The 25,875-nt window shown below is 43.8% G+C and overlaps 1 protein-coding gene across 6 annotated transcripts in view; it reads right to left on the bottom strand.

The window, feature by feature from the left end:
- TMEM45A (transmembrane protein 45A) overlaps positions 1-25,875 on the bottom strand; it is a 105,413-nt gene that overhangs the window by 62,410 nt on the left and 17,128 nt on the right. For 2 of the 6 annotated variants that reach the window (XM_070071989.2, XM_070071990.2), the window contains exon 2: positions 14,344-14,433. The exons of 2 other annotated variants lie outside the window; for them this stretch is intronic. In XM_070071989.2, the coding sequence (XP_069928090.1) occupies positions 14,344-14,388 (45 nt within the window). In that variant the 5' untranslated portion in view covers positions 14,389-14,433. Of the gene's footprint in view, positions 1-14,343; positions 14,434-14,617; positions 14,769-25,875 lie in introns of those variants that run through there. 2 more of the 6 variants (XM_051819155.3, XM_089331562.1) reach the window with 2 other exon arrangements.

Below are 25,875 nucleotides of genomic sequence, written 5' to 3'. Positions count from 1 at the left end.
TTGTTGCTGTTTTTTGTTTTTTGTTTTTTGTTTTTTGTTTTTTTTTTGCCAGAGTGTCTTGGCTTTCCATGCCTGAAATACTCTCATGGGCTTTTCAGCCAGATCCGCATGCCTTAAGGGCTGATTCTGAGGCCAGAGTGCTGTTTAGGACATCTGCCATTCTGAGTCTGCTGTGTATCTCGCTTCCCATGTTGGATCACTCTCCCCTTTATTTATTCTATTGGTTAGTATTAGCAGGCACTAGACTTGTTTATGTGATCCCTTTGACCCTTAGTCCTATCATTATGATCAATTGTGAATAGAAATTGATCACTTGGTCTAGTGAGATGGTATTGGTACATGCCACCTTGATGGGATTGAATTGGAGTCCCCTGGTATGTTTCTAACTCTACCAATTGGGGCAAGTCCAGTTGAGCATGTCCCAAACTGTACATCTCTTCCCTCTCTTATTCCCACTCTTATATTTAACAGGGATCACTTTTCAGTAAAGTTTCAACACTTAAGAATAATTGTGTATTAATTACAGAATTCAACCAATAGTATTAAGTAGAACAAACAAAAAAAATACTAAGAGGGATAAAGTATTAAGTTGTTCATCAACAGTCAGGGCAAGGACTGATCAAGTCACCATTTCTCATAGTGTCCATTTCACTTTCACAGGTTTCCTTTTTGGTGCTCAGTTAATTGTCACCAATCAGGGAGAACATATGATATTTGTCCCTTTGGAACTGGCTTAATTCACTCAGCATAATGTTTTCCAGATTCCTCCACCTTGTTGCAAATGACCGGGTTTCATTGTTTTTGACTTCTGTATAGTATTCTATAGAGTACATGTCCCATAATTTCTTTATCCAGTCTACTGTTGATGGACATTTAGGTTGATTCCATGTCTTAGCTATTGTGAATTGAGCTGCAATAAACATTAAGGTGCAGAAAGCTTTTTGGTTTGCCAATTTAATTTCCTTTGGGTAAATTCCAAGGAGTGGGATGGTTGGGTTGTAGGGTAGGGTTTATTCAGGTTTCTGAGGAATCTCCAGACTGACTTCCCTAGTGGTTTAACCATTTTGCATTCCCACCAACAGTGGGTTAGTGTCCCTTTTTCCCCACATCCTTGCCAGCCTCTGTTGTTGGTAGATTTCTGAAAGTGAGCCATTCTAACCAGGGTGAGGTGAAACCTCATTGTGGTTTTGATTTGCATTTCCCTGATTGCTAGTGATCTTGAACATTTTTTCATGTTGCAATACCCATCAAGATACCAAAGACATTCTTCTCAGATCTAGAAAAAAAATGATGCTGAAATTCATATGGAGACACAGGAGACCTCGAATAGCTAAAGCAATTTTGTACAACAAAAATAAAGCCGGAGGCATCACAATACCAGATTTCAGGACATACTACAGGGCAGTTGTAATCAAAACAGCATGGTACTGGTACAGAAACAGATGGATAGACCAAAAATGGAACAGAATTGAAACACCAGATCAACCCAAACATCTACAGCCAACTTATATTTGATCAAGGATCTAAAACCAATTCCTGGAGCAAGGACAATCTATTCAATAAATGGTGCTGGGAAAACTGGATTTCCACGTGCAGAAGCATGAAGCAAGACCCCTACCTTACACCTTACACAAAAATCCACTCAACATGGATTAAAGACTTAAATCTACGACCTGACACCATCAAATTATGAGAGAACATTAGAGAAACCCTGCAAGATATATGTACTGGCAAAGACTTCTTGGAAAAGACCCCGGAGGCACAGGCAGTCAAAGCCACAATTAACTATTGGGATTGCATCAAATTGAGAAGTTTCTGTACTTCAAAAGAAACAGTCAGGAGAGTGAAGAGGCAACCAACAGAATGGGAAAAAATATTTGCAAACTATGCTACAGATAAAGGATTAATAACCAGAATCTACAAAGAGATCAAGAAACTCCACAACAACAAAACAAACAACCCACTTGAGAGATGGGCCAAGGACCTCAATAGACATTTTTCAAAAGAGCAAATCTAAATTCATTGATTTATACAATCAGAATCAAAGATTCTAGGTTATTCCACTTACAAATTAATGAGAAAAATAGTTCAATGCCAGTTTTTTTATTCTAGTATATATATGCATATGCGTGTATGTATATATACATCTACATGTGTGGTATATATGTGTGTGTGTGTGTATATATATATATATATATATAGAGAGAGAGAGAGAGAGAGAAACAATGTGGAAAATACAAATGAGACAAAGACAGGCATGTGAATTGCCGTCTCCCTTAATTCAAGTTCAGACAAGAAAAGGTAGAGAGTTTTATAGCCTGCTGTGCTGCATGGAAAATGATCCAGGTCTTATACAGGAAAATGAGGGATCTGAGTGAATTGAAGTTGCCTTCCTCCTTCTCCTCCCCAGATTCAACCAGATTTAAGTTATTAGTTCAGCCCAAAGAAATGACCATCTTTGATTATGCCCCCTTCTCACAGAATGTCAGGTTTGCAGGTCGTGACACAGAGCCTTGTAGCCCTTGACAGAGATCTGCAAGGCCCCCCAAAATGTGTCCGTGACCTGTGTTGAAAGCTGTGCAGGAACGTCACCCATGTTTTCACTTACTGCTCTTCAGTATTTGATACCACTGCATTTGATATTTCAGTATTTGATAAATCTGAAAGTATAAAGTGGCCACATTTGGCACAACAACAAAGCAACAGGACATCTAATGAAATCTGAATTTCATATAAGCATACTGCATATTGCATATTGCATGCTTTGCTTATTTGAAACTGAAACATCATTGAACATCCTGTATTTTATCTGGCAACCTATGAAGGGATTTCCATGAGGCAATGAACATTGCAACAGCTCAGGGTAGAGTTTTCTCAAGCAATGTCCCGTGTCTCCTAGCTAGTGTCCTGAGCTGACTTGGTTGTGACTTCTAGTTCCAAATGTCCATCTGAACATCCTGGGCCTTCCTTAATTATATGCAGTCTATGTTAAATAAGAGGTGTCTTCTGTGCTTTCTTTATACTATTAGAAATTTGATGTAAAAGGTCAGTTGCCCCACTAGTTGGGTTGAACATCCCTGAGCCAAGGTTCCATTGCAAGAAGCTAAGTGCATTTGTATGGATATGTCTTTTTTTTCCCTCAACCAACAGATACTACAAGTATGGCCACAGACACATAAATTGTAGGATGGAATCTGAAAGGATCATGAAAATCCTCTGATGTTAAAAACGGGTCTTTCTTACTTTTTATAAAGTTGGGAGTATCCATTGCTTCCCCCAATGTTTCCTCCAATCTCCTCACATTCCAATACCAGAGCTACTGATTTACTGATTCTTTGCTGGTTCTGAGAAAATATAGTAAGACACCAAAGAACTGGGTTCCAAAGTAAAAAGAACTATCCTAAGGGTGGTCACATGTGATTAACCTGTTGTTCCTTTGAACACATTTAAAAAATATAGACAGAGGACCTAGAATGTGAAACATCATCTGAATTACTGTTGGTGTTTTTTCTCTTCCTGTCATCAAATACTGCAGTAATTTATTGACAGTCTTTATCTCCCTAAAGGAATTACTGAAACCTTACTTTTGTATAGACTTTTATTTAGTCTCATTTCACAAATATTTATTGTGCACTAACTCTGGACCAGACATTCTTTTTTAAAGATTATCTATTTATTTTAAAGTCAAAATTACACAGAAAGAGACCTTCCACCCACTGGTTCACTCCCCATGTGGCCACAATGGCCAAGGCTGAGCCAGACTGAAGCCAGGAGCCAAGAGCTCTCTCTCTCTCTCTCTGTCTCCCTTGTGGGTGGCAGGGACACAAGTACTTGGGTCATTTTCTGCTGCTTTTCCCACGCCATTAACAGGGAGCTGGACTGGAAGTGGAGCAGCCAGGACTAGAACCAGTGCACATATGGGATGCTGGTATCACAGGCCAATGATTTACCCACTATGCCACAACAGTGGCCCTAGTGGGCCAGGCATTTTATTCTTCTCTTGTTGACTACTGCACATCTTCATCTCCCAAAGAGATAATAGAAAAGAAGATTATGTCTCTTGCTCAGTGATTCTTGATGTAAATCATGCCCCCCAAAGTCTATACCTCATAATTCTAAAATATATTTATATATTTATCAACCTATGCATAGTTTTAAATATTGATATAAGTAGATAATATGCATTTTTATATCTTGATCTACAAACACTATCCAACCAGATTTAACTCACTTTCTGCCAGTGACTGCAAATACAAAAGTCAACTTTGACTTAAAGCCTTGTTCCCACTTCCCAGTTTGAAAAAGACCCTGCCTAATCACTAGGGAACTCCAAATCAGGTCTGTAGCTTACTGTTTTTGAATTCTGACAAGTTACTGCAATTCAAAACCGACTATACTTTTTGGGGGAGGTGGAGGAGGGAGAACAAAAATACAGCCTTTTTGGCAGAGGATGTCTTTATATTTTTCCATCTAAAATAACAGTGTTCTTTATGACAAACTTGTTCCAAGTCTACTCACAGCGCTATCTAAAAGAACAGGTCATGGGGCCAGCTCTGTGGTGCAGTGGGTTAAAGCCCCGGCCTGCAGTGCCAGCATCCCATATGGATGCTGTCTTCTAGTCCCGGGTGCTCCACTTCCAATCCAGCTCTCTGCTATGGCCCAGGAAAGCAGTAGATTGCCCAAGTCCTTGGGCCCCTGCACCCGCATGGGAAGAATTGGAGGAAGCTCCTGGCTCCTGGCTTTGGATCAGCACAACTCCAGCCGTTGAGGCCAATTGGGGAGTGAACCAGTGGATGGAAGACCTCTCTCTCTCTCTCTCTCTCTCTCTCTCTTTCTCTACTTATCCTCTCTCTGTGTGTAACTCTGACTTTCAAATAAATAAAATCTTTAAAATAAATAAATAAATAAAAGAATAGTCCAAGGTGCCACCTCATTCTAACAAAGGGCCTGATATAAAGTTCCAGCAAAATAAACAAATGAAAAATAACAAAATGCAGAACAACTGGCTGATAAGAGCACCTTTAATTTGGGTGGGACTTTTAACACTTTCAAGTTCACGACCTCACCTGTTGAATCCAAGAAAGGACTATGGGAAGTATGATTAGGAACACAGGAAGAAGAGTTGAGGTACACCAGAGCTCAAGGTTTCATGTGTCCCCCACTTTAATTACACCCTCATTGGCAGATATAAAGCAAAGAAAAAGGCATTTGATCAAGAATGGCAAAGGCAAATGACAGATCAGTAATAACAAGACTTTGTGGTGGTGGTGGTAGAGGTGATGCACAAGGGAACTAAGGGACCCCACAAAGGTCAAGGAGATTTTTGACTACTTTCTTTCAATCTACTTTGGACATCCTGTGGGATCTCTAGGATCCTACCCTGGACAGTGCATGGCAGTCCCAACCAATGTATGATACCACAATTCAATATTCCCATGCAGTTTCTGATCACCATCACCACTATACAAAAGGCAGCCCACAGCCCATTGCCAGAGAGAAGGACACTGGTAACTGACACTGGGAATCCAAAAGGAAGGCAAGGCCAGAGTCCTTGGTGACAACTCTATTAAACAATATGTATATAGCTTCCCATCGGTTTCAACAATGGCCGTGGATTAAGAACTCACTGTGAAGTAGTTACGAAATGATTACACAGAGTTATCTCATCTTATCCACCCTACCCTAGGGAGGGTACAAAATATGGTTAGCCTCCTGATATGAACAGATGAGGAAATTAAGGTTTAGGAAAGATAAATAACTGACTTTAAAAAGTGCCCACAGCCTGTTTAATAGAAGAGCTGGGATTTGAACCTGGTCTGACTGACCCCAGAACTTGAGTTCTTGCTAACATGCTTCCCCTGTTCCCCAGGAGACAGTGCCCCTTAGCATTTGAAGGACAGAAAGGACTCTGATTGGCCTGGCCCCAAGGATGATACAGGGCTCAGCAGGAAGATGGGGAGATGGCTAGAGTTGGACTTTCAAGACCCCTAGATGTCAACTAAAGTAGTTGGCTGTGCTTCTCTGCAAACCATAGAATGAACAGTAAAGGGTGAGAAGAGAGAGTGACAGCAGCTCCCAGCAAACTCCTTCCTGCCTTCAGCAGGGTGCTAGTAAAAGCTCTGGAACAAGGAAGCTCCATGTCTAAATGGCATTTCAGGAAGGCTAATTTGGCAACCATGAAAGGGAGAAAGAGGCTTGAGGCAAGGAAACTAGTTAACAGGCTCTTGCAGACGCTTCTTGCTGAGACAATGAGTCTGAGTCAGAACAAGGCAATGGGAACAGGGAAGAAAGTGACAAATGTGCATGTTACTTACTACCAACCATGAAGGAAGGACAGACTGGTGGCTCTGGGGACCACGGGGTCAAGGCTGTGGTCAGTGATGGCTCTGAGGCAAGGGGTAGAAAGGAGGAAAGGTGCTCCCAGGGCTGAGACTGGCCCTGTGTCTGCACCTGAGGAGGTACGTGCCTCTCAGGCCTATCCCCTCCCTAGGCCCCCAACTCCAAGGAATCAGGGACAGTTCTCGGGTTTGTCAGCCCCAGAGTCGTTCCCCCTTGCTGACTATGGGTTCAATAAATATTCACTGGCAGGCTGCCTCCTCCACCTAGAACACTGTCTCCAGTTTTGCCTGGAAACTGTGGCCGAGTTCCTCCGACAAGGCTCAGCACAAATGTCTCCTCCTCAAAGAGGCCTTCCTTGCCCAGAAATAGAAATTAGGTCACCCCATGTTCCTCGCCCCGGACACCTGTCCTCATGGTACACATTGGGTTTCTTAACTTGTTTTTCAGTGTCTTTCTACTGTTGTTTTTCTATCTTCCCACACTAGACTGAAAGCTCCATGAGGTCAGTGATCCTTCTCACCTTTGAATATCCAGCAGCCAGCACAGTGCTGCCCAACAGAAATAAAAAGCAAGCTATATACATAATGTGAAATTTTACATAGCCACATTTTCAAAAATGAGAAACTGGTGAAATTGAGCTTACTGATATATTCTATTTAACCAAATACACCCCAAATTTTATCTCTGAAACACATGATCAACAGAAAAAAGACCGTAATCCTTTTCTTTTTTTTTCCTGCTAAGTCAATATTTCCAAACTGTTGTGGACAATAAGACTACAGATTAGGAACTGAAAAGCAAGACTGTCATTCATAAGGATATCAATAGGAAGAAAGCAGAGCTCACCAGCCATCAGCTGAGTGCTACCTTAAAAACCCATCAAAGAATGGCTTTCTACAGGAAATGCTTTCACAGGCCCAGGTCATCTCCTGCTCTAAGGAAGGCATTCCCTGGGAAAAAAGGGTTTTGGACAAGGCAGACTGTCAACTACCTCACTTTCTGTGTATATTTTACATGAATATCACATCTTAATTGGGACTAGCCATTGTTTAGTATTCAGCCTATGGCTTGTGGCTACCACGTAGAACAAAACAGATCTTACAGGATACCTGACATATACTACTCACTTAATAAAAAGTCAGTTAATATAAAAGGGAACAGGAAGGGAAGAAAGAAGGAGAGAAAACAACATAAATGGAGTGGAAACAGAAATATCTGTTGAGTAATTATGATGTTAGATTCATCTATTGATAAACTACATAATTTAATTCTTGCATCAATTCTGGTGAGTCAAGTATTATTAGAACCAACTTTATCAATGAGGACACTGGTTTGGAAATATCATGTGACTTTCCCAAGACGGCATTCTTGTTTCATTGAAAGGAACGAGATGGTGGGGCAATCTTCCCGACCCTAACCCTTCTTAACTCAGAAATCATAACAAGTGTAGTCAAGCCAAACTGTCCCTAGGTCTTTCTTCCAGGTGATACATTCTGGGGTTCCTAGAAGATTGTTTTGAATCCCACAGGTACTCTCCTTCTAGAAGTATCTCCTCTCCACCCCAAAAAACCCTTTTATTTAAGGAATATAAACTTCATGCTTTTCATAAATACAACTTTAGGGATATAGTGATTCTTCCCATAGTGACCACTGTAGGATGTGGGAATCTCCTCTCCCTCCTCTAGTGATCTTTATCTCTTTTGCTGCTGCCCCAACAAACAAAACAGTGGCACTTGGAATTCCCCAAATATAGGCCAGCGCCGCTGCTCACTAGGCTAATCCTCCACCTGCAGCGCCGGCACACCGGGTTCTAGTCCCGGTCAGGGTGCCGGATTCTGTCCCGGTTGCCCCTCTTCCAGGCCAGCTCTCTGCTGTGGCCCGGGAAGGCAGTGGAGGATGGCTCAAGTGCTTGGGCCCTGTACCCCATGGGAGACCAGGAGAAGCACCTGGCTCCTGCCTTCGGATCAGCGTGGTGCACCAGCAGCGCCGGCCATTGGAGGGTGAACCAATGGCAAAGGAAGACCTTTCTCTCTGTCTCTCTCTCACTGTCCACTCTGCCTGTCAAAAAAAAAAAAAAGGAATTCCCCAAATATGCCAAGCTTTCTAACAGACTTCCCTGGCCCACAAATTGCCACACCACCTGAACCGCTTCCCTCTTTCACCAAATTAACATGTATCCTACATAACTCAGTTCAAAAATAAAGAAAACATCAATGCAGGAGTCATCTCATCTCAGCAAAGGAATCGCCTCTGATCCACTCCCCAAGGGAAAGAGTCTCACTTTTTCTACGTCTTCAACACAACCCCAAGGATTTTCCCCTACGTGCCATCACTGTCTAGCTGAAAATAAGGGACTATGGATCTTATCTTTACATCTGCAGCGCCCAGCAACTCTTGACTGGGATTGTCAGATAAGTAAATGAATGAATGAATGAATGATGGACAGATGGACTAGTGTGCATGCTCATAGCTCTGTTCAAATGTAAACACCAACCAGTACCACACAATCCAAAGGATTAAAGGCGGACTAGAGTATACCTTGTTCAGGTGTGGGTCACTGCATCCCAAGCTGTAGCACCAACAAAACACCACATGACACCTCTTACCCATTTCCTAAGAAGTGATAATCTAAGATATGCAGAGGATGTAGCAAAGTTGGCAGGTCAATAATATGTAGAAGTCATGTGAAAGATATTGGAATGTGGGAGGGGAGGAATAAGCAGTTCTAAGCATTACAGTGTGGCCAGAGAGCAAAGGAACTTGGTCATGCTGGCTGGAAGGGGCAAGGGACACACAGAGTTAGCATCCGTCTGCTTCCCCACCCAGAAGGTGATGACAGACTGCACCGAGTAATGGGCATGACCCCATTACATGGGAACTTTCTTTTCCCTGACTCACAACATCCTGGGCAAGTATATTCACCCACTGGGATCACCCTGAAAGATGTCTATAGATGGACTCCTGGTTGCACCTTGAAATTGGGTTTATGCTAGGTCTTAGGCTAGCACTTCTAATCTTTGCTGAAGTACCCTTATGTGCCCCTGTTGGGTACAGGTGAGCCAGAGCCCTCAAAACAGACAGGTGATGATGAGAGGAGCCACAGTTGGTGATAGCCAGACCTCACTGGCCTATTGCCCCAGGAAAGAGCTCTCTCATCCACATAAACAGTATAAATAGCATAATGACTGTGGCATGAAGCAGGCTAAGAGGCCCTGAGTTAGACTACACGAAATAAACAAGCAGCACCAGGGAGTTAGGATTTTAAAAAAGATTTCATTCTGACACAGCAAAGTAGATGGAGGTTAGTGGATGTGACAGCAGCCAGAGTCTGGTTCAAGAGTCTTGCGAAAAATGGGACCTCACAAATATAAGTATGGGTCAAGGTCAGCCTACTTGTGTGAGTACTTTTGTACATTCATATGGAAGATGGAATGCCCGGGCCTTGTACCATTAAAAATAAATAAGTAGGGGCTGGCACTGTGATGTATAAAGTTAAGCCTCCACATGCAGTGCCAGCATCCCATAGGGGCGCCAATTCAAGTCCCGACTACTCCACTTCCAATCTTGCTCCTTGCTAATGAGCCTGGGAAAGTAGAGGAAGATGGCCCAAGTGCTTGGGCCTCTGCACCCACATGGGAGAGACCCAGAAGAAGCTCCTGGCTCCTGGCTCCAACTTGGCCCCACTCCCGCTATTGTAGCAACTTGGGGAGTGAACCGGCAGACGGAAGATCTCTCTCTCTCTCTCTCTCTCTCTCTCTCTCTTTCTCTTTCTCTCCTTCTCTTTCTGTATCTCTGCCTTTCAAATAAATAAATAAATCTTTAAAAGAAATACATAAATAAATAACAAAATGTACAAGAATAAGGCACTCAAGAAAAAAGTCCTCCTGAAAAAATAAGCAAATCAAGAGAACAACACTGCATCTCCCAAACAGCCATGATAAACAGATCAGCTGAGGCCCCAAACCACTGCCAGGCACCTCCCTTCTCAGAAGAGTCTGGTCCAGGGAGGAATTAGTCCTTAGAACCTCCCAGATAACCAAGAAGGGATGGGAGTGGACTGGTACTGTCAAGGAGCTAGGCCCATCACCACCATCTCATTTACTCTTCTGCCACAACGTGCCTTTGTCTCTCAAGAATAAAGCTGCACTCGGTGCTGGAGAGGGCTGGGCAGGGACATCAGTGGAAAACCATAATGCGACCTGAGAAGCAACTTGGGGTATTCATAGCTTCTGCAAGATGCCTACTCAACAATAAACACCTCCCAGCATGGTCAAAAACACCCTTCACAAACACAACAGATAAGTCTGGAGCTGTCCTGCGGCCCAGGGGCAGGAGCTGAATGTGGCAAGGAGGCTGTAACATCCGAGCAGACACCAGGCCAGTCCCACCCGACACAGCAGCTCTAGCTGGTGTTCCTCTCTTCCTGGAGCCTCAGTGGGCAGGCTAGCCCCAGCTGGCACAAAGTAACACACAATGAGAGCCCCAGGCTGTGTTCCTGCTGGAACTGATGTGGCTCTATTACCAGCCTAGCAAAGGAGATGCTGCCTCTGAGATCCAAGTAAGCCCTGGCAAGGCGGGGCAAAACGGAAACTGAAGCTAATCCCTACCACGCCCCACTTCAGGCAGAGATGCAGACATCACTTGAGCTTCACCCATCCACACTGCCTGCAGAGAGCCCAGCACATGGCAAAAGGAACTTAGCGCTACTAAGTCCCAAATGAAAAGGCAGCAACAGCTGGTGTAGAGCAAGGCTCACTCAACTCAGCTCGCAGCTTCTAAAGGAGTTCTGGAAAACAGATAGCTCCCTTCCCGAGAGCTTATGAGTCTTCCACCCACTCATCCTCCAGCATAGGCCAAGGAAGACTCAGCTGTGTTCTGGATGTGACCCCCCCCCCCCGCCCCCGCAACCTGAAACTGCAGTGGTTGCTTCCAGGTCCCAACCTGCCAAGCGTATCATCATACTCTTGATTTATATCCTTGTTCCTTCACCTCCCAGACCAAGAGAGGGAATGTGAGAGATTTTTCTGGTGATGACTCTGCACCCACTATCATGGAACAGGAAGCGGTGAAGGCCAAGGCTGCTTCTGTCCGAAGGAACGAAGTGAGGTTGGCAGCCTGTGCCCACTTGCTCTTCCAAGGAAGCAGAGGCCCAGCTTCATAAGGGATCACATCACACTCCACAAAAATGGGGAGGCCTCCATGAATAAACATGAGGGAGGAGGAAAACCCAACAGGCGCGACTGGTTGGTAATAACAATAAGGCAGTGTCTGCAAATTGCATCCAAGAGGGGCTCTCCTCTTGCCTCAAGAAAAACAGTTATGCCTAAGCCAGCTGAGTCATCCACTGGTCTCAGCCCAGAAAATAGCCTCCCTGGAAGATCTGCCAAATTCCACAAGCCCTTTTGAAATGTAGGTCAGTCCCTGCGTGCCTACGTGCCTGCCTACCTGCCTACCGGGACCTCACTGCCCAAGGGAAGCTGCTGCGCCAGGAGGTGGGGGAGGGGCTTCCTACACACTGTGGGGTTTTTTTTCCTCCCTGCTCCTGACTTTATGTCCACTCTGTTGTTCTTTTCTGAAATCCCCCTGACTTATTTTAATTTCAAGAATTCTATTTGCCCGCCTCTGAGTCAGAAAGAGACAGATGCTAACATAGTTCTTCTTGGGGGTCTCACTAGCCCCCCACCCCCACCCCCACCATGATCATACCCTGAGGGCATTCTCCCAGCAGATGCTGTGTCTTCCATTTTCAGGCCATGTGCACAGCTATGCCAGGGAGAATCCCCCACAAGACAAGGAATGTGGCCGCATTTCTATCTGCAGACACACAGGGAAACAGTAGCAGAACCTGGACTCCATCAGAACCCGGAGAACATCCCAGGTTGCTTGTTTGTTCAACCCACCTCCCCAAAAATTTTAAAATTGCTCACAGAGATAGAGTTGCGACAAAAAATAAAGATGAAGAAGAAAAATGGGAAGCCAAGGGGCTGAATCTTCTAGATTGGGGACGGGGAAAAGTTGGCAACAATTTAAGTCTCTACCTGCACCTGGCCTTGTCTCATTCTGTCCCTTCTTTAGGGGTCCTACAGGATTCTTACTGTCTCATCAAGGTCACCCCAAGCTCCCCACCTTGCTAAACTCAGTGACCAATTCTGTCTTCATCTCATCAAGCCACAAGCAGAGTTTCATAGAGCTCATCAGCTCCTCCTTTCTGAAAAATATTCTCCCTTTGTTTCTCCTCTTCACTGCCTTGTCCTGCTTTTCTGGTGTCTCCTAATCTCCCAGCTTCTTAAAATTGGGATTTCCTAGGCTCAGTGTTTGGAACACTTTCTATCTTCCCTCGATACTGGAGATGTCATCCTATTTCATGGCTCTAAATTGTGTGCCTTCTGCCCATGACTCCCAGTGTTTACCTTTGAGCCATCTCTTTCCCCTACACTCTACACTCCTGCATCCAACTGCCCACCCACTTCTCCACCCAGATAGCTAACATACACCTCCCTCAAAACTGCCCAAAACAAAGCCCCAGTATCCTGCCCCCAGGTCTGCCCTACCACCATCATACCCACTCTATGACAATTTCATCCTCCCAGTTACACCAAACATGCTAGTCGTCCTTGACTTCTGAATTTCACTTCCCACATCCAATCCACCAGGAATTCCTATGGGCTCTGCTTCCAAAGTATGCTCAGAATATGACCACTTCTCACCACCTCCACAGCTGCCACTCCAATTCAGGCCTGGACTATCCTGATGGTCTCCTACACAGGCCCTCTGCTGCTGTCCTTGCCCCTCGCAGACTATTTGCAACACAGGCGCTAGTGTCATCCTATTGGATGTAAGTCAGACCCAAGTCCTCAAAAGAGCCCATATTGCCTGCACAAGCCAGCCCTATCACTTCGCAAACCTCCTCTCTTCATGCTCTCCTCTCAACAGCTCCCTCCCTACCAACCACACTGGTCTTCCTGCTTCTCCTTGAACACACCAGTCTTGCCCCGACATTAGGACCTCTGCACCTGCACCTCCTCCTGCTTGAATTGCTCGTCCACCTTCTTTCCTCTAAGAGCTACCTATGTTCAATTGTTACCTTCTGAACGACGCCCTCTTTCACCACCCTGTTCAAAACTGCTCCAATACCCCATCCCCTTTTTCTGTTTCAATTTCTCCATAATACGTCCCCTGTTAAAATACTTTTGTTTATGTAAATATGTTTTTATGTAAAATGATTTCAATTTAGGTATTTCCTGTCTTATTTTGTGCATTGCATTCCCTCTTCCCTAGCACAAATGCTCTATGAATACTGCTCCATGAATGCAGGACTTTTTTTTTTTTTTTTACTACTTATCTTTACCTCTTAGAACTGTGTATGGTGCATACTAAGTGGTACAGTACGTAAGTGTTAGATGGGTGAATGGATGGAAAAGATGAATGGAAAGAGTGAATGGCAGGCTTCAGCTGCCACATTCCTGAAGGTCCCACAAGGGAGAAAATATCACCGGAATCAAGTTAGGTAAAAGTCAACACTAAAGACACCTACCTTCAACATCTACTCTGCCTATCAAACCACACCACTAACTCCTCATATAAAATGAAATATATACAGAATCATTAGGATTAGAGTAACCTTAGCTTTGCCTCAGTCAGCCATAGCCTACCAGAAGCAGGCCAGGGAAACACTTGTAATTATGGAAGCCAAGAATGGCAGCCATGGCTCCAATGCTGGGAACGAGGTTCAGGGTGAGAATGACAAAGTAGAGTTACCAACGTTTATTGAATTTCTACCCTGTGACAGACATGGCACCAGACTCTTCACTAATGTTACATCATAAAGTTCTCACTACCCTGGGAAGCTGGTATTATTACACCCAATTCACAAGCAAGAAAACTAAAGAGCTGAGAGATTAAGTCACTTGCAAAAAGGCATAAATATACACTGAGTCAGAATTTAAACTAGGTTTATATGAATTAAAAGTTCTCGCACCTTCCACATCATAATGGTAAACTAACCTTTGCGTGATTTGGTCCAGTTCTCCCTTCTGAGTGATTCATCATCTTTGGTCTCAGTAGATCAAGCACCTTAGAATCAGAGCAGCAGAGCTAAGAAAGGAACGACTAAAGTTGAGCCTTTGTTTCTTAGTTAATGCTGAAAATTTTCTGAAATAAATCATCAGCCTGAATCTTAGCAACTTACACTCAAGTTTTGTGCATGCACACACACATACACAACACATGCATGCCAAAATCAACTAACAAGAAAACATAGTATTATGTTAAAACTTACCACACTTTTACCTTTGCCCAAGACAGTACCACAGATGTGCTACTCAGTAGCTACCTATCCTGGCAGATGCTCTTAATGCTCAAGAAAAGTATATTTCACCAGCACCAGCCTTGCATAAGCTCCAGGGAAATATCTTTTCTTCCACCCACTCACATGTTTCTCCCTGGGCATTGTGCTCACTGCCAATTGCCTCCACCTCCACCCAAGTTACAGAAACCTGTCCCGTAGCAGCCTACAATTAATGTTGTCAGACACACAAGTCTGACTGTCAACTCACTGGTCATGCTTCCAAGCTTACCAGAAGACACTTATAAACAGAGACCCCACTGAGTCACCCTGAGCAGGTGTTTCTCCAATAACTAGAATCTATGTTCACTTATTCCCCCTTTTTCCAAGTCTGTCTCCTGATGAATCATTTCTATGAAAATGTTCAACCAACCAGCTAAGTGTCCAATGTGTGTGCATGGTAAAGGTAGAAGGTTCTTACAGGAAACAGGCTCACCCAAGACTTTTCTTCACTCACCTGGGCCCACCTACCAAAGAATCCACCTTTCCAACCTCCATATGGAGAACAGTTAATAAATAAGCTATCCCTCACCTGAACCACATCTGAAGATTAAGAAAATTCAGGAATTAATATTCACAGCCATTTGTCCTGGTTTTGGCAATTTGGACCTATCAATCAACAAGTCTATTTCTTGGTTCCTGTTAAGAAATAATATCTGCTGACTGAGTGTAGATTGCACCTAAGAAATGTCAGGTTGTTACTATAGTACAAGATAAGCCAAAAATGTTTAGAAAAATCTTTTCAAAGAACAAAAGTACCGCCTGTCACCAAGAACTGAATCACTACAGTCTCTAAACTTGTATGCAAGTTGTTCTAGAAGGGTAAAAGAGATCCCTGAAAACTGTCTATTAAAGGAGATTAAACACTAAGTCAATGAAGACAAGAGAATGGGCAGCAGTTTCATGAGGTGCTTGTCTGACTACATATACTTGGAGGAAGGCCTTTGATTCTATTTTCTCATATCTGTTACATTAGAGACCTAAAGACACAAAGACAGAGTCAGCTACATAGTTAGTGGGGACCAGAGCAAAATGAGTCTTAGCAGGCTTCAACAACAAAAATTTTTAGAAGACTTGGCCTGATCACTTCTTCCTTCCTCTTTCTGCTTCTGAACTAGCCTTCCCCTTCATGCCACTGAGGGTCTCAGTGGAACTCGCCAGAAGACCACACCACTACCACTTCCACTATCACTACTACCATCACCCACAAGCTCAATCAAAATCTGCTTATCTTCTAAATCAGATAGTTCCTCTAATAAAGTGATTTTAGAAATGTTAATGGTGGTGGATGGACCGGAGGTGGAGGGAAGCCCCAAACAGAGAAGGCCAATTAAACTACAGTCTTTCCTGAAAGGAAACTGCACAAGCACAGCTCTCCTCAGTCACGGCTGCCGTGGCCCTTTCTTCAAGGGTGCGATGTTCAGATAACATTAGCAAACCTGCTCAACCTTTCTCCAGCTGGACTCAGAACACCAGAAGATGTGTTCATTCATCTTTATTCTCATTTCTTTATTCACCATGGAAATGCTCCACCCATGACGAATTACTCCTCAAATTGCACCTTGCAGAAGTAAAGATCTGCATGCTCAAATATTCCTTGAGCAGTTGCTTTAAACTACAGAAGGCTGAACTTTAGTTTGGGGAAAGGATGTTTCTAAGTGTCATGTGTTAACTAAGGATGGAAGAATACAGTGAGGATGTGCCAACAGTGAAAGAATGATAACCATTCAACTCTGTGACTCTTCCTGACAATTTGCCTTTTCAGGGCTTACCCCAAGTTCCTCATCAGTAATATTCCATCCCAGGGCTGGAACTGTGGTGCAGTAGGTTAATCCTCCACCTGCAGCACCAGCATCCCATATGGGCACCAGTCCCGGCTGCTCCACTTTAGATCCAGCTCTCTGCTATGGCCTGGGAAGGCAGTAGAAGATGGCCCAAGTGCTTGGGCCTCTGCACCCACATGGAGGACCCCAAGGAAGCTCCTGGCTCCTGGATTCAGATCTGCCCAACTCTGGCCATTGTGGCCACTTGGGGAGTGAACCAGCAGATGGAAGATCTTTCTCTGTCTCTCTCTATCTGTAACTCTACCTTTCAAATAAATAAATAAAATCTTAAAAAAAAATATATTCCACCCCCAAATCTGACAATAAGCCTCATGATTCAGCACCATTAGTGATTGATAATGCACTATAAGGAAAATTCAAAGATTTATTAGACTGACAGTGAGAGTCCATGCTCTTCTCCACAAAAGGTAGGCCCATGTCCTCTGGAGATAGGAGTCGTTGCTTTTTCAATAACAGCCCCCAATCTTTTGTTTTCACAAGGACTAATTTCATGCCAGTGAAAAAAATCAAAATATTCCTTCAGTTGATCTCTTTCCATCCCTAACTTTTCAAAAACTACTTCTTTCAAGTCATTATGGGGAAAATGGCTTCTCTTCATGTAAGGAAAATTGAAGACATCCGTCAAGAGTAGTGTTTAAGTTCTATTTACAATCTCATACAAGATCCGTGGAAACAAGGAGGGAAAATATCCCACCACAGCTTCTCCTGAATCCTGTGCGATTTCCGTGTAATGAGGATCTGGAGAGAATTATTCACAGACGGGCAAGCACGGGTTTGGAGAGGAATGGAATAAGAACACAGGAAAGAGATAAAAAGCAGTGAAACAGAAATGCAAACAGAGACTGAGGTAAGATAAAATGCTCTTGACTTTGCCTTCAATAGATTCACATTGCCAAGCATATTATTTTCTTTTAGAAGAATTCAGTTGCAGTCGAGAACCAATGAGAAAGCAGCCTCTTAACAGGGCATAAAAGCTGTTTCATCTACTCACTCCACCCTCTCTTACTCATTATCACCACAGAATATAAGTAAATCTAAAGCCCAAAGTAAACCAGGACATTTGTCACAATTAACATATAGTATATCAACTTTGCATTGCATCTCTTTCCAGAAAGAATGATCTTGCCCTGGACTGGGTCTTTGTAGTAGGCTGATGGCCCTACGTATGTCCTGGAGTACAGAAGGTAGTCTCTCACCTGTGCTCTGATGATTTTAAGAAAATTAAAGTGATAAACACACTCCATGTACTGCCCAGTGTTGTTATCATTAATCAATAGCATAAGAGGGCCGCTGCCGTGGCTCAATAGGCTAATCCTCCGCCTGTGGTGCTGGCACCCCAGGTTCTAGTGCTGGATGGGGCGCTGGATTCTGTCCAGGTCGCTCCTCTTCCTGTCCAGCTCTCTGCTGTGGCCCGAGAGTGCAGTGGAGGATGGCCCATGTGCTTGGGCCCTGCATCCTCATGGGAGACCAGGAGAAGCACCTGGCTCCTGGTTTCGGATCAGCATGGTGCACTGGCCGCAGCGGCCATTGGGGGGTGAACCAACAGAAAAAGGAAGACCTTTCTCTCTGTCTCTCTCTCTCACTGTCCACTCTGCCTATCAAAAAAAAAAAATAGCATAAGAGAACTTTTCTGGCCACAAAAACCATCATAGTGATCACAAGAGTGCTAACCAGCATCTCTCCTACACCCCTACAGCCCAGGTGCAGTCACTCAATACATACAACAGTCACCACTGGGCATGGCGGTAAAGTGTCTCATGACCACTAATGGAAAGCCTCTTTTCTGGGTAAGAAAGTGATTTCTAAGATCCCTTCCTTTAAGATATACACTAACTTTCAGTTTTCCCGAAGACTGATCCATTCATTAGTCCCAACATCATCTCCCAAAGAAAGTAAAATTTGTGTCAAATACTGAATAGTAATACCTGGTCATCATCTTCAGATAGGAGCTTTCCTACAAGTTCATCTGGTCTATAATGTTTCAGGAAACTGACTCTTTTCCAACAGCCAAGAGACACATACGTTGTTTGAAGAGAAGCCACATAACTTGTAGAGGCAGAATGGAGAAGCACATTCAGGAGCCCCACACCAGCCAATTTGAAGAAAACATGGTTTTTCTGGCAGCAAAGTGTCTGTCTAACTAGAGACAGCCAGAAGATTCCAGGGGGAGTATTGGGTGGACCAGAGAAACAGGCCTCGCCACCAAATTAAAAACTGTCCAAATCTTAGAAAGAAGAGACAATTCAGGCTCAAGGTGTGAAGCTCAGCCAGGGGCCTCCTAAGTCAAGCACGATGCTGATAGACCCGGTTCTGACACCACCTCTGACAATGAACAAGCTCCAGCTCTTCAGCCTTATGCCACAATCCGAAGAAGACTTTGCTCCCTGTAGATTCCTGTTGGGTTTCAAAGGCTTCTGATTCTGGACCATGGCTTAGCCAGGCCCCTTAGGCCTGTCACAGATCCTGGTCCCCCTAGTTTGGTCCTTACTGCTTTGTAAGGTCTTTGATCCTGAGTCATCCATTGGCCTCAGGAAAATCATTCTCACTTCACCCACCTTCCACCATCACTCCTTACTCCTAGCTCCAACCCCTCAGGATACATTGATATACTTGCCCAAAATCTTAGCTGAGTTCATTTTGCCATAATCCAATGGGGAGGGTGGAGGTATCAAACACAGGGAAAATATTTTCAAAAACAGTAACAAACGTCAAAGAGGAACTGCTATCTCTGAAGCCAAGGTAAATATCAACACAGACTGTGGCTTGGCAGTCCCTGGCTTGTTATGTACAAAATGCTGCACTCAACTGTTTGATTCTTTAGTGGTACAAAAAATATGCACGTTAGTCTACTTCCAAGGCAGTCAGGAAGAGTGCATTTGCGTGTTAAACACAATGACTTTACTATATGAGGGTTCCAGACGTTGTAGATTTTACCTTAATTGGGCACTGGATATTTTTCTATTCCTATAAATATTCTTGAGCTCTGTCCTGAGGTTAAGTGACTTGGAGGCAGCTTGATCCTTTCGGAAATTGATTTTTTATTATTTCTTAGGCACATTTGGAACAGTACTCATTTCCAGCCCTCTAAGCACCAGACCCTGTTATCTTATCCCCTATTTAAGTCCATGTTATGTTGCTATAACTGAACACCTGAGACTAGGTAATTTGTAAAGAAAACAAATGCATTTCTCGCAGTTCTAGAGGCTGGGATTCCAAGTGCGTGGTACTAGTATTTGCTCGGCATCTGGTGAGGGCCTTCTTACTGCATCATGCTACAGCAGAGGGCACTGCATGGTGAGACAGAGCAAGCATGGGTCAGCTCAGGTCTCTCCTCCTGTTTGTATACAGCTACAAATAACATCCTGCAGCCCCACTCTCATGAGCTCATCTAATGCTAATGACCTCTCAAAAGCTCCAGCTCCAAATACCATTAACATACAAATTTGAGGATGCATCTGGAGACACATTTAACCCATAGCATCTCCCAAACCCAGCTCCTAGCTTCACATAGCTCCCTCATAGGCAAGCACTAATCAGTATGATGCCAAATCTTTGGAGTGCCCCTCTGCAGGTATCCAGAGCCCTCCCTTCCTATGCAACCCTCTTGTTTCTGGTACTCTGTCCTATGAATTCTACCCACTTTGGTTCCCCAGGCTCTTCTCACCTGTCCTCAACACAAAGACTCCAAATTCTACCTAAGTTCTGTTCCCCACATCACAACCTAGAAACTCTCTCCAGGCAGTAACTGGAGCATCAAAGTACACGCAACTTTTTATTTCCCATTATTAGACATTGCTGCCCTGCATTGCCTCACATTTAGTGCTTTGAAAACCATTGTTCCACATATTTTATTTGATTATCTTGGTTGTTTCAAGCAAAAAAGTAAATATGGCCCTGTTATTCCACCCTGGACAGAAACAGGATTTCTTTAAAACTCAGTCCAATTGGCACATAATATAAATATCACCACACAGAAAAGATAACTTAACCTTTTCAAGGTAAGGTGCTTGAATCATTACCTCCAAATCTCCCAGGATACTTTGCTATCATGTTCCCAGATCTATTGAATTTATATTTCTTACCACTAAAATTCAAGAACTTTTGCCATTTTCATGACAATTAATTAACAAAAAATGAAATCCTCTTCTGAAATTCTGGAAATCACTGGTGTAGACAATGGATGAAAAAGTCAAGGAGAACATTGGGTGATCAGTTTCCTAGAATTATGACTCTCTGAGGCTCAATGAGCCCTTTTATATGTAGCTATTCCATCTCATCCATAGCTACAACACAATGCAACGATGGGTTGGAAGAGATTCCTGGCAGCCTCCACACAAGAGGCTCCCTGAGTAGCAAACACCAAGGCCAAGGCCAGACCAACCAAGAAATTGTTTCACTAAGATGTGTGTTTCACTAAGATGTGTGTTTCACCTTCCGTTCATTTAACAATTAATTCAGCAATGGTAGTTATGCTCCCCACCAATGCTTTCCAATCAACAGTAACAACAATCACACTACCAGTCTTTTATTCTTCATTCTCAAGAGCATTTAGAGGGGCTAGCGCTGTGGTGTAATAGTCTAAGCCTCCGCCTGTGGCATCGGCATCCCTTATGGGCACCAATTCATGTCCCGTCTGCTCCTCTTCCAATCCAGCTCTCTGCTTATGGCCTGAGAAAGCAGTGGAAGATGACCCAAGTGCTTGGGCCCCTGCACTCACGAAGGAGACCCAGAAGAAGCTCCTGGTTCCTGACTTCGGATTGACCCAGCTCTGGCCACTGCAGCAATTTGGGGAATGAACCAGAGAATGGAAGATCTTTCTCTCTGTTTTTCCCTCTGTCTGTAACTCCACCTCTCAAATAAATCAATAAAATCTTTAAAAAAAAAATAAGGCATTTAGAATCAGCCGTTTTGGTTCACAACAGACCCATTTTTGGGGGAAGGAAACAAACAGCCTAAAAGGTAGGTAAGAGGCATGAACAGAAAACAGGTATCTTTAGGTTGAGCTCAACAGAGGGGCAAAAGGATATATTATATAAGCAGATTTGCTCCCAAATCTTTTCTAGGACTTGGTTTTGACCACTTTGCTTATCCTGAAACTAATACGAAGCTTCTCACTTCTAGAGAAAAAGTATGAAAGTGTTTGTCCATGCTTGAATAATAGATGAAAGGAAAGGACAGAACGAAGTATAGCTCACATCCCAGATCATTGTGTGTTCTCTATTTGAACTTACTTTTGCCCAAGGCCCTGCATTCCAATTGCATCAGAGAAAATCAATGGACAAAGGAGAGACTGGAGTGGGTAGACACAGGCAGGGCCAGCTGACCTGGGACCTTGCAGGACAGGGTAAATAGCTGGACTTCGTTTTCAATGCAATGGGAAACTACTGGAAGGTCTAGCAGACAATGAGGTGACTTTTATTCTTATGTTTAAAGAATAATTCTGCCTGCTTTGTGGTACCTGGTTTACAGGGGCAGGAGTGAAAGTAAGGAGATCATTTGGGCAGCACTATTTAAACCATGGGCTGTGGACCAGAGCTGGCCTTCAAATTGTTTGTTACCCTCTACAGCACATACAGAAATTGAGAGGAAATGTTTGGAAAGTTTTTAACATTTTGAAGTCATTTGACATTGAGGCTACTTCCAAGTTGGATTTTTCTCTTTTTTAAACAAAAATATCAGGTTGCAACAGACTGGGGAAAAAAGAATAAGCACTTGGTTCTGTACAACACAATTTGAGACCAAATAGCAGTAATTCAGGCAAGAGTGGCAGATGCTTGAATGAGGGTGGCTCAGGCACAGAGAACTGGGGTTTGACACTCTCAGGGTCATTATGACCAGTAAGAGGAATCGAGAAGGCCAAGATGAGGACGTGGGCACCCCCAGTATGAACTCCACCTCTGTTGGATCACACTACACCAGAGTATGTATCAACTGTCTGAAAAGCAATAACGACATTGCTTCAGTCCTAAGTATGTTATTGGATGTGATATACATGTTAAGAGTCCAGACACTGATGTGAGACCATCCTGTGTTGAAATCCTGATTTCACCTCTGGGTGGTCTTAGATGAGTTAAGGTAAGAACTCTGGGGGCCGGTGCTGTGGTGTAGTAGGTTAAGCCTCCACTGCAGTGCCAGCATCCCATATGGTCACTGGTTCAAGTCCTGGATGCTCCTCTTCCAATCTAGATCTTCACTAATGGACTGGGAAAGCAGTGGAAGATGGCCCAAGTACTTGGGCCCCTGTACCCACATAGACCAAAAGAAGCTCCTGGCTCCTGGCTTCAGATCAGCCCATATCCAAACGTTGCGGCCATATTGGCAGTGAACCAGCAGATAGAAGACCTCTCTGTCTGTCTCTCCCTCTCTCTGTCTATAACTCTGCCTCTTAAATAAATCAATAAATCAGGGCTGGCGCTTTGGCACAGAAGGTTAATCCTCCGCTTGTGGCACTGGCATCCCATATGGGTGCTGGTTAGTCCTGGCTGCTCCTCTTCAAATCTGGCTCTCTGCTATGGCCTGGGAAAGCAGTAGAAGATGGCCCAAGTCCTTGGGCCCCTGCACCCACTTGGGAGACCTGAAAGAATCTCCTGGCTCCTGGCTTCGGATCTGCGCAGCTCCGGCCGTGGCGGCATTTGGGGAGTGAACCAACGGAAGGAAGACCTTTCTCTCTGTCTCTCCCTCGCCCTGTCTATAACTCTACCTCTCAAATAAATAAAAATCTTTTTTAAAAATCTTAAAAAAAAAAAAAAAACAACTCTGAGCAGTGGCTGACATCTAATCAACAGCCTACGCCACTCTGTGAAGAAAGCATCGCTGCAAAGTCACGGCCCCCGATTGCCGACCCCTGTGGAGTATGGGACAGTTGACAAAGCCCCATCACAGCCATTGCCTCCTGAATCCTCCCACAATGACACCCAGAAGTAGGGAGACACAGGCCCGATTTCCCAACAAGCAAAGTAAGGCTTGATAGGAAATCCTCCAATTTTCCCAGGGTGACTGGGCTGTTGATTCATCCATCTGCTCCCCCCGGTGGACACAACCCATCCAAGAAGCCCCAGAAGCAAGAAGAAACAAGTCACTCTGCCCCTGAGCAGCCCGTGCACACACAGGGAGCTCTGAGCAGCAGGAGGAAAAGAAACGCCAAGGAGCAGAGGTGACCGCTTAGTGACTGCTCACACGGAAGATGCCCCAACGGTCTCTGACTTCAATTTGCCCCATTCTTCAACACAACCTTTTTTCACCTCCTCAGCACTCTGTCTACTCAGTGCTCAATTGCAACATGATTTTAGTGTGAGTATTCCTATAATTGTTTTCTTCTTTGCAAACATTTTAATATCATTAAATATCCTTTATTTAAATGCATGTGCCTCAAAGCTGTCCTAAAAGTACTTCTTACTACCACCTATCTATCTTCTTTGGCTTTTTCCTATCTCTTTTTAACAATTCCCAAAAATCATGAGCTGAGTTATTCTTGGCTTTTAGGAAGAAGAAAGAATCAAATAACTGGAGAAAGAAAAACCTGAGCTGAAGAAAGACTTGGGTCTTCCAACTGAAAAGACATAGAAAGGGAAATTAAGATGCTCAGAAAACAAAAGATCCATCCCCAGGTCTAGCATTCTGGAGTAGCAGGTTCAGCTTCTGCTGTGACTCCCAGCTGCTCTGCTTCCCACCCAGTTCCTTGCTCATGTGCTTAGGAAGGCAGCAGAGGATGCCCAAGTGCTTGAGATCTTGCCACCCATGTGGGAGATCTTGATGGAGTTCCAGGCTCCCGGCTTCCGACTGGCCATGCCCTGGCTCTTGTGGCCATTTGAGGAATGAACCAGATGGAAGATATCTCTCTCTCTCTCTCTGTCACTCAGCCTTTCAAATAAATAAATAAATCTTTAAAAAAAGATACATAACTAAAGACATTACAGTGAAATTGGAATGTTCTTCTTTTTTATATAAAGTGTGAAGGTAGTAATTTAAAATGTATTTGTAGGGGCCAGTGCTGTGGCTCAGCAGATTAAGCCCCAGCCTGCAGCACTGGCATCCTATATGGGCACTGGTTGGAGTCCCAGCTGCTCCACTTCCAATCCAGCTCCTTCCTAATGTGCTGGGAAAGCAGTGGAGGACGGCCCAAGTCCTTGGGCCCCTGCATCCACGTGGGAGACACAGAAGAAGCTCCTGGCTCCTGGGTTTGAGTCAACTCAGTTCCAGCCATTGCAGCCATCTGGGGAGTGAACCAGCAGATGGAAGACCTCTCTCTCTCCCTCTCTCTCTCTCCTTCTCTCTGTTACTCTGTCTTTTTAAAAAAAAAAATTAAATAAAATTTATTTTTATATGAGGGATTGTATTTGTATGCAAGGGATACCTTTTGAATTTTATGAAAGCAGTAAATAATGCCAACATTTCAATATTTTAACCTACTCTTTCAGATTCAGAGAAATCTCCCAGGAACTATTATGTCTAGTTTAGAAGAAATATTTATTTGAAGTTACATTTCATTTTTCACTTCACTTCTTTTTTTACCATCTGATACTATTTTTATTTTTTCCCAGAAACTTCTTATTTAAGGAACACAAACCTCATGCTTTTCATAAATACAATTTCAGGAATATATTGATTCTTGCCACTGTACCCACCCTTCCACCCACTCTCCCACCCCTCTTCCTCCTCCCTCACCTATTCTCATTCTTATTATTTTAACTAAGATCTATTTTCAATTAACTTTATACACATACAATTAACTCTATACTAAGTAAAGAATTCAACAAATTGCATTTAAAAAAAAAAACTGTTCTTCAAAAGTCCAGACAAGGGCTGTTCAAGGCCATTGCATTTTTTTTTAATTTTTTTTAGATTTATTTATTTATTTGAAAGTCAGAATTACATAGAGAGAGAAGGAGAGGCAGAGAGAGACAGAGAGAGAGGTCTTCCATCCGCTGGTTCACTCCCCAATAGGCTGCAACAGCTGGAACTGCATCCATCCGAAGCCAGGAGCCAGGAGCCTCCTCCGGGTCTCCCACATGGGTGCAGGGGCCCAAGGATTTGGGCCATCTTCCACTGCTTTCCCAGGCCACAGCAGAGAGCTGGATTGAAAGTGGAGTAGCCAGGACTCGAACCGGTGTCCATATGGGATGCTGGCATTGCAGGCGGCAGCTTAACCCGCTACACCACAGTGCCAGCCCCAGTCATTCCATCTTGAAGTATTGATTTCACTTCTACAGATTACCTTTTAGGTACTCTACTAGTTACCACAGACCTGGGAGAACATATGTTATTTGTCCTTTTGGAACTGGCTTATTTCACTATTCACTCCTTTTTCTTGTATTTCACTTATTTTTCTTCTATAAAATTTAATACACA

This window comes from Oryctolagus cuniculus, chromosome 4 (assembly GCF_051225735.1).
Source record: "Oryctolagus cuniculus isolate XC-2025 breed Fujian yellow rabbit chromosome 4, ASM5122573v1, whole genome shotgun sequence".
NCBI lineage: Eukaryota > Metazoa > Chordata > Mammalia > Lagomorpha > Leporidae > Oryctolagus > Oryctolagus cuniculus.
This window is presented reverse-complemented; position numbering and strand designations above follow the sequence as displayed.